This window comes from Brassica oleracea, chromosome C2 (genome assembly GCF_000695525.1).
Source record: "Brassica oleracea var. oleracea cultivar TO1000 chromosome C2, BOL, whole genome shotgun sequence".
Classification (NCBI taxonomy): domain Eukaryota; kingdom Viridiplantae; phylum Streptophyta; class Magnoliopsida; order Brassicales; family Brassicaceae; genus Brassica; species Brassica oleracea.
The window spans coordinates 48127488-48136533 of record NC_027749.1 but is presented as its reverse complement, the minus strand read 5'-3'; the positions used below and the strand labels follow the sequence as shown (position 1 = coordinate 48136533).

Genomic DNA, 9046 nt, shown 5'->3' with positions numbered 1-9046 from the left:
ATAGATCCATTTAAACTAGGGGTGGGCACTTCGGGTATTTTATTGGTTCGGTTCGGTTTGGTTAATTCGATTCTATAATTTTTTCAGCAAAAGTAAACCATAATTAGTTTGGTTTGGATAGGTTTCGGTTCGGTTTGTATTTGGTTTAGTTTGTGCTTCGGTTTGGTTTAATCGGGTTCCCTTAGTTATAGTTATTTTAAGAGAAATCATGTTTTGAAATATAAACGCATAGTCGTAAAATCTTCATGTTGGTAACTATGTAAACTAAATCCAATATAAAACTGAAATAAAAACCTTAAAACACACACAAAATTTTATAAGAACACAATAAAATCAAAGTTAACTAAAGTAAACAGAATTTTTTAAAAAAAAAACCTCGTTAATAATGCCTTCTAAAATAAACTATGTAAATTAAATCCAATATAAAACTGAAAAAAAAATAATTAAAAACCACAATAAAGTTTATAAAAACATAATCAAACCAAAATTAACTAATGTAAATAGAAAACTAACAAAAAACCAACATCGTTAACAAAGTTAATAGTGGCTTTAGTCTTAGAATTTTAGTATATTGTATTGTATATAGTTAGTATGTTTAATTCAAATAATAATAAAAACACATATTGGTTTCTCGATTCGGTTTGGTCTAACTCGATTTGGTTCGGATCGGTTCGATTCGGTTGGTTCGGGTTGGGAAAATCTTAAACCAAACTATCTGATAATAGACTTTCGTTCGGTTTGGTTGGTTCAGTTTGACTCGGTTCAGTTTGACTCAGTTCAGTTTGGTTCGTTTTTTTTTTACCACTAATTTAAGCTGTTTTAAATCGATTTGAACAAATCAGACTTAAAAAATCGTTTTATTTATAATCTATTTGCCGTTTTTAGAACATTGCCCAAAATTATAGCAAAATAAAAGAGCCCATATTAGCTTAGAGTGAAAAAAGAAACGTTCAATTTGAGAAAGATTGTTGTCACTTTTTGATAGACGGCAGACAACTCTAATTTATTACGTAGTTTCTATTTTTTATTTGGTATTTGTTGGATTGTTATTCAACCAAAAGAGAAAATTCGATCTAGAAAAGAATGAAGAAAGATATACATCTGGAAAGGTAAACACTACACATTCATCAGTCATGGATATGTTAGTTGACCAAAAAAAAAAAGTAAGGGATATGTTAATGTGTCTGAAACTGTGTACAACACAAAAAGACATGTTCTAGAGAAGCAAGCATCACATCTCCGTAGAAAGTAAAACCATAAGCTCAAGGAAACACACTTGAACTCGATGTATCTGATCACCATCTGTGTGCAAAAAAAAGCGCAAGGAAACACACTTAAACTCGATGTATCTGATCACCATCTGGGTGCAAAAAAAACCTGCTTCTTGTTGCCTCCCTCTCGCCAAAATCTTCTTTCTTTAGTAATTTACACATCTGTACAGGTTTCCTCTTGTTGTAAGTTGATGATCAGATAATTTACACATCTGTACAACTTCCTTCTTGTTGTAAGTAGACATCCTCCTTCTTCTCTTTAACTTTAAACTATAATGGTTTCATCTCACAACACACTGGCCAGCCCGACTGTTTCCCCTTCATCTCTTTAGCTTCAGAAGTGTCTGCTGGTCCGCGTGTCCTTACTAGAGATAGAATTTTTTTTTTAGATATCGGAAAGTTGAGCATTATATGAAACTTGCGCCGGTAGTTGAGTTAGAGATGCTTACAAGTGACGTTGGTGATGACATTCATGTTTTTCTGAGCAGCAAGTGCTCTTAAGTTGTTCCCTGTACCTAACAGCAACAAGCTCCTCATTAGTTGCTTCTGCTCTTTAGGACTTGGAGTTTTCGCCACAGTTTCTTCGAAAGAACGCAAGTCGTTGTGTGTGAGACAAGGAAGTGAAAGCAAAACCTGACAACGATCAAATACTCTAGAGTCAGCTTTTACATTATACAGCATGCAAAAGGACTTGTGACTTGTGAGTGGTTAATTCTATATAAAAACTGACCTGGCGTGGAGCTGGGTCTCTCCTCTCTCAGAGAGGTAAATAAACATTTCGCGGCATAGATTAACAAGATCAGCACTGTTAACGGCATTTGACACCATGGCTAAGCCTCTGATGACGGCAGAAAAAAAATCTTTTGGAAAATATTTATAGCCGACAAAATATCATGGTCGGTCATGCTCACAAGATTCGAAACGCCGTGACAATACCATTGGAAAACCGAGCAAACCATCTTGGTGTAAACTACGGAACCTATTACATTGATGCTCTCTTACATCAATGTTAGATTGAGTCTTATCATTAGCCTCTAGAACAGGCATTGCTCTAGCAGCTCTTTCTTCTTCCACTCTCATGTCCTCTACGTGTTTCTGTTAGTCTGCAGAAAAATATTGGTAGAAAGAACTTAAAATTTTATGGGTTTGTTTTTTTTTATAAAAAAAAACAAGCTGAAGATACTCCCTCCGTTTCATATTAGTTGTCGTTGTAGAGATAAAATTTCGTTTCAGAATAAGTGTCGTTTTGTGATTTCAATGAAAAATTTATTGATAAGATTTTTTTGTTTATTTTTCTATTGGTTGAAGGTGTATGTGTAATGATGTTTTTATTTTGAAAATGTACAAAACTAAATGTTTTATTAATATGTGTGCATGAACCTAAAACGACAACTAAAATGAAACGGATGGAGTATATGTTAGCTGATTGCTATAGTTTTATGTTAAATCCATTACTCAATGAAATAAAAAAAAATATATAAACAAAAATATCCAGATATAACTAATATTTTGATTGTTCTACAAGAATCCTGTTTGAACAAACAATCAAAGAGACAAAATCTGAGAGAAAAATTAGCTTCCCAAAATGAAAATAGTTTCAACATCGTCATTACATATTTATAAAAAAATAGTACCTAATTAAGGATTATAACAAGAGTTGAAAAATTATAACCATAATAAACCCCACCATGAACATTAAAAGCTGTGAATTGACTAACTTCCTCCACTTTCTATATCGTTGAGAAATTCTCCAATGTCGATCATGACATCGTCTTCACCGTTATTAAGACCAAAACCATCTTCGTTATAGAGTTCATCCCAAAAGCTCTGACCCTCATCACCACCTTCCACGTTGGTAATCGACTGTGTTTGTTCTGTTTCTTGGGGTAAACTCATAATTAGGTTATTCTCTTTCTCTGTCTCCCATAAGCAGTTACCAACATCCTTGTTCACCAAGTAACGAGGTTGACCTGAAGAAGACTCACCACCATAGATTACTTGTGAAGATCCGTCGAGAGGTTTGCTAGTGTTCTGATACATAGTGACGGCTTGTGAGGAGGAGTTAGGGTTTTGACGGGAATCAAAACAACAAACCCTTGAGTTTTCTTGCTTCTCAAGGCAATCCATCAAATCCTTCTTGGTCCTCTTAATAAGATCCTCAATGACATCTAACTGCGAGAGATCATCACAAGAACTGTAAAGATCCGGATCTGTCCACCAAAGCCCTAATTTGGATTCAGGAACACTAATCTTCGGAGGAAGCGTGCCTTTGAAGTAACAATCAACAATCTCGGTGGCAGAGGCGTGACCTGAGAAGGAGGAGGCGACGTTGGCTTTATCTCCCGGAGAGGTAACGAAGACGGCGATGTTTGCACCGGATAAACAGCAGAGCTCGGCGGATTTGGAGAAGAGCGTTTTACGGCGTTTAGAGTAAGCCACCGCTCGTTGTTCTTTGGTTTCACATTTCTTGATCTCAATCTTTCTCTTTGTTCCTCCTCTCGCCATTGTTGACCTAAAGGAGAAGAGAGAAAGATGATGGATGCGAGAAGTGAACGAAAGAGGGAGAGAGTGAGACGAGAATAGAAACCCTACGCGGATATATATAGGTATCCTGACCACCGACTCGTGTGCCTGGACTCGCCAAAAAAACGGTTACGTGGCGATGATTGATTGGCCGCTATTATAGTCACCAGTCTAAGAACATTTGTTATTGTTAGCTTGATTCGTCTTTTCTATTTACTGTTTGAATATTCATCATGATTGTTGAACTATTGCCATATTTTTGTTGGAAGTATTCGAAATCCGTCAGGGGTGGTATTCAATTTAGAGTTTGAGATAATTTACTTTTTAAGAAATTTTGATGATTTTGTATGATTGGAGATTTAATATGATTTTCATTAAACTATTCTAAAATCTCACATAAAACCATGAAATTTTTATTTTTATTCAATTCTCATGAACTTAATATTTTATCAAACATGATATTTCATAAAGTATTTTAGTTGATATTTAAACACAGTATATTAGTTCGATTATTTCATTGAATTTGATATATCATAAGAAAATATTTTATTAAATTTGATATCTCATAAAGTATTTAAAACCTTCTTCCAACTTAAAATATTTTCAATAGCAGTGAATTTTATAATATTTTATAAAATATCAAATTCAATAAAACTGGATTTTAACTTTTTAAAATTCATTTTTGTATAACATGTCATTTGTCATTTTATTACACTAACCTTATTACTGGAGGGAATACTTAATCTTTTTTTATTTTGAAACAATGTCAGTTTAATATCGCTAATGTGTTTTTCTTTGCTAATTTTCGGGGTGGAAACACCATTAATTTTTCATTATACCATATAATATGGTCCAAACCTGTTCTAACGTGCTTCAAAAAAGGATCATGAAAGTTTATGGTTAAACCTGGTTTAGACCATTCAGTTAAATCCGTTAACTTGTAATGCAAGATCTGGGAAAATGACCAAGACCCCACACACTATCTTACAAAACGATGAACAGAGTTCATAAAGTTTTAGATCACTAAGTGTGTACCAACTAAATCAAAATCATAACAAAACATTAAACCGTTAATAAAAGTTAAGCAATTCAAAAACTTTAAACCTATCTTCAGGCTTCACTCTTCTTCTTCTTCTTCTCCTTCTTTTCTTTCTTCTTTCTTCTTGGCAGGCTCTTCGGTTTCTTCTTCCTCGTGCTTTCTCTTCTTCTTCTTTTTCTCCTTCTTTGCAGGTTCTACAACTTCAGGTTCTACTTCTGTCTTAGCCTTCTTCTTCTTCTTCTTCTTTGAAGATTCCTCAGCTTTGGCTTCTTCTTCCTCCTCTGCTTCAGCCTTCTTCTTCTTCTTTTTATCTTTCTTCTCTTTGACACCATTCTCAGCTGATACGGTAGTTTGCACAAGAAGAGAGTCTGCAGCAGTGTTGTATGTCTGCACAAAACAACAGTTCAAGTAAGAGACAATCAAGCAGACAAAACTAAAGGTTGAAGAAACAAACAAATCAGACAATAATCTGACCTCAGCAGGAGCAATCAAACCTCCAGACCCCATCTTCTTATCCTTATTATAAACTTCAATCTTCGGTTTGCCTTTAGCCGATCCAGCAAGACGTCCAAGATCTTTCCCTTCTAAACTCCTCAACCTTGCCTCAAGCTTCAAACGGTTCTCCACTCCCATAGAGTTATCTCCCGCATCTCCAAGAGCATCGCAACGGATAGAGAGAGCAGCTTTCGCAGCCAGCGACCGCGCGATCCTAGGCTTGTTCTTCCTCCCAGCTTGTCCGACCACAGACGCGTGGAAAATCAAACCGTACTTTGGAGTATTGTGCTTGGTCTTAAGCGCTCTAAACAAAGCCTTCTCAGCTCCAAGAATCTGAACAGTGCTCCCAGGCTGCTTCGCAAGGTTCAACAAACTCCCACCGTGAGAGATAAGACGAGCACCGACGAGCTCACCAACGAGGGCCGTCAGATTCGGCGCGATTGTGTTCATCCTGCTCTTCAAGTAGTCGTAAAGCTGAGCTCTATACTCAGCAAGAGACAGAACCTGGTCGCAGAGTTCACGAATATGAATCAAATCAAGGTCGCTGACTTCAGTTCCCATGGAGATCACAGAAGCTTCTTTAAGCTCAGCTTCAACTTCATCAGCCAATATCTGAGATAGGGCCACAAACACAAAAAAAAAAATTAGTTTCAAGAACTCAAATCTTGAAACAAAAGAGAATGGTTTTAGAAAGTGATTAAATAATATTACTAAGTTACTGTAAAAAAAAAAAACAACAAATCTTTTTTTTTACTATTAAAAAAATTATGATTTTATGCAGATAAAGAAAAGTGAATTATAATTCCGTATTACAATAATTTATATAAATATATATTAAGAATAGAACAAAAAAATACTTAAATATTAATTATATTTAAAAAAAAAGACACCTCAGAGAAGTCTAGCTTAGCTGCATTGATCCGGTTCCCCATTAGCTTCACAGACTTGGCGTACAAGATATTGTCACTTATGATCTTGGCGAGCTCGGGAAAGTGCCAGCCGTACCATTCACGAACCCTCATAGCGTAAGTGTTTAGCTCTTTGTCAAGATCATCAAGTAAACCAATCGCTTGGATTATCATTGTATCAACCTAACAAGAAAAGAAAAAACTAAAGCATTAGGAAAAAGAGAGAAACTCAACAGCGTTTCAGACAATAAAAGGCTAACCTTGTCGGAACTGAACTTTAGTTTATATCTAGCAAGACTGTGAGACAGCTCCAAGCTCATCGGAGCCAAGTCTTGCTCTCCCAATCCGGTAATAAGTTCGGAGAGCTGGCTTCTCACGCCTCGCAAGAGCTCCATAACAGCGTTGTTGTGGACACAGTCTATTGTCTAGAGGAGGTGAAGCAGAAACGTGAGAAGCAAGTAACAAACAAAGCACAAACGAAAAAAAATAATCTCATTACACACCAGTTTCTCCTTGATGATGTTTCCGAGCTTCGAATCAGCAACGGCTAAGGTTTCGCCTTTGCAGTTAGCTTTTAGAAACTTGCGGAGACCCTTGCTGGGGGTTCCTTCCACTAGTTTGGCTACTGCTTCAAGAGCATCGGACGTGTTGTCAAACTTGTCGAAAGCTTTAAGCTTCACCATCTGTACTTAACAGAGAAACGCTGTAAGAAACCTAAACTGAAGATACAAAGCTAATGAACGTATCCTCACCTTTCGAGCTGACTCGGGAGAGGAGAACACATTGCCCAAATCCTACAAGCACCAAGTTAACATACTTAGAATAAAAACAAAATAAAAATCTCAAGCAGGTGAAGATAGTAACCTCAACACTAGAGAGCTTCCCTTCATCTAATACTTTAAAAATAGCGAAACCTCCAGGCGTCTCAAACAGTAGAAGCATTATTACAAGCTTTAAGTCCACACCTGATAAAAACAAGATTAAGAAAAAAAACCATTAAAGTGAACTCAATGTACATTGATAACAACAAAAAGTTGCTGAAGACACTAGTAAGCTAGAAAGAAACAATTTTCAATTCAAACGCTTTTTTATTTTCTTAGTCAACACATTATGATTGATCTCAGTTAAATAGAGGACAAGAAAGATAGACAGAACACGAGCTAAGGCCGTTGTTACCCCCCTTACCACGACCAGAACTATACTAAGAAATAATCAAAATGAGACAGTGTGAAGGTGTGTGAGAGATAGATCCAAACTAGGAGTTAACCGATAACTCTAAGAATGGTGAAGCTAGCCTAGAAGGAGATTACTGAGGAAGAAGAATCACCTCGAAGGTACTAGATCCTTGATGAGATAGAGCAGAGAGTTTTAAAGGTTTATGAGATGAAATATTTCTTGATTAAAAACTTATGCAAATGCAGGGGAAGAGTACAAATACTAAAGTTCGATGGTCACACTAACGGTCCAAACAATGACCTGTCAATGATGACTAGAAAGCATAAAGCAAAAGCATAAAGCAAAGCATATCTAATGAATATGCTTTTGTGATAAGGTTGGCGAGTGTGACTCAGCCTGTGACAATACTCTCTCCTTCAGAGTAACCTTGTCCTCAAGGATTGAATAAAGGATACTTGGCGTTGAAGTCACTGAAGAACTCCCAAGTTGCTGTTGCAGGTGTCTCTCCTTTCCATTGAACCAAAACCTTTGTTGCAGCTGTGTTCTGGCGCTTAACTGTCTTCGTCTCCAAAATGGCTTCAGGTTCTTTGGATATCCCGAGGTCAAGCCAGTATTGCGGAACAGCGGGGGATGAGGTTGGTGGGTTGGGACAGAGCTTTAGTTGACTGACATGAAAGGTGTCATGTATAGCCGCCTCTGGAGGTAGCAACAACTTGTAAGCTACGAGGCCTATGCGGTCAACCACGCGGAAAGGGCCATAGAAGCGTGGTGATAGCTTATGTGGGATTTTCCGGTTCTTGAGGGTATGCTGGCGGTATGGCTGCAGCTTCAGATAGACATGATCACCGATCTTGAACTCACGGGGAGAACGGTGAGCATCAGCATATTGTTTCATTCTGTTTTGAGCGCGGAGGAGGTGAAACTTAAGCATGTTGATCACTTCTTCCCGCTTTTGTAGGCTGCGATCCACAACAGAGGATGAGCTTTCACCGGGGAGGTATGGGAGATGAAGGGGAGGGGGTTGGCCATAGATTATCTCATAAGGTGTAGAGCGTATGGCAGAGTGAAAGGTTGTATTGTACCACCACTCAGCTAATCCCAGCCATTTGCTCCACGAAGTTGGTGTTTCTGCAGTCATACAGCGCAGATAGGTTTCCAACGTCTTGTTTGTCACCTCAGTTTGTCTGTCTGTCTGAGGGTGGTAGGCGGTGGAGCGTTTGAGATCGACCCCGTGAACCCTGAAGATTTCTTTCCATACCTCACTGAGAAATGTAGGGTCTCTATCGCTTATCACGTCTTTGGGCATTCCATGAAGCTTGAAGATGTTGTCAAGGTAGGCTTGTGCCACAGTTAAAGCCGTGTAAGGGTGGGATAGGGCGATGAAGTGAGCGTTTTTGCTCAAGCGGTCGATGACTACCAGGATGCAGCTTTTCCCATGAGAGGTAGGGAGGCCCTATATGAAGTCGAGGCTGATAGATTCCCAGATACCATCAGGGATGGGTAGAGGTTGTAGAAGGCCTGGCTTAGCTGCATTATCATACTTGTTCTTCTGACAGACAGAGCAGTTGCGTATGTAGTTCTGAACTTCCAAATTCATTTTTGGCCAGTAGAACAGAGATTTGATGCGATGCAAG

General features: G+C 37.8%; 2 protein-coding genes across 2 annotated transcripts; both read right to left on the bottom strand.

The window, feature by feature from the left end:
• Nucleotides 1-2965: 2965 nt before the first annotated feature.
• On the bottom strand, nucleotides 2966-3975 carry LOC106324460. Its single transcript, XM_013762423.1, has 2 exons — nucleotides 3962-3975; nucleotides 2966-3783 (listed from the first exon to the last, which is right to left on the bottom strand). The coding sequence occupies exons 1-2, from the start codon at nucleotides 3973-3975 to the stop codon at nucleotides 2985-2987; spliced, it is 813 nt and encodes a 270-aa protein (XP_013617877.1). The 3' UTR covers nucleotides 2966-2984.
• Nucleotides 3976-4732: 757 nt separating this feature from the next.
• LOC106322702 (probable nucleolar protein 5-1) lies at nucleotides 4733-7609 on the bottom strand. The gene is made up of 8 exons (XM_013760807.1): nucleotides 7564-7609; nucleotides 7101-7201; nucleotides 6989-7030; nucleotides 6740-6919; nucleotides 6497-6661; nucleotides 6219-6419; nucleotides 5308-5940; nucleotides 4733-5220 (listed from the first exon to the last, which is right to left on the bottom strand). Exons 2-8 carry the CDS (start codon nucleotides 7176-7178, stop codon nucleotides 4912-4914), a joined length of 1608 nt encoding a protein of 535 aa, XP_013616261.1. The 5' UTR covers nucleotides 7179-7201; nucleotides 7564-7609; the 3' UTR covers nucleotides 4733-4911.
• Nucleotides 7610-9046: the final 1437 nt, after the last annotated feature.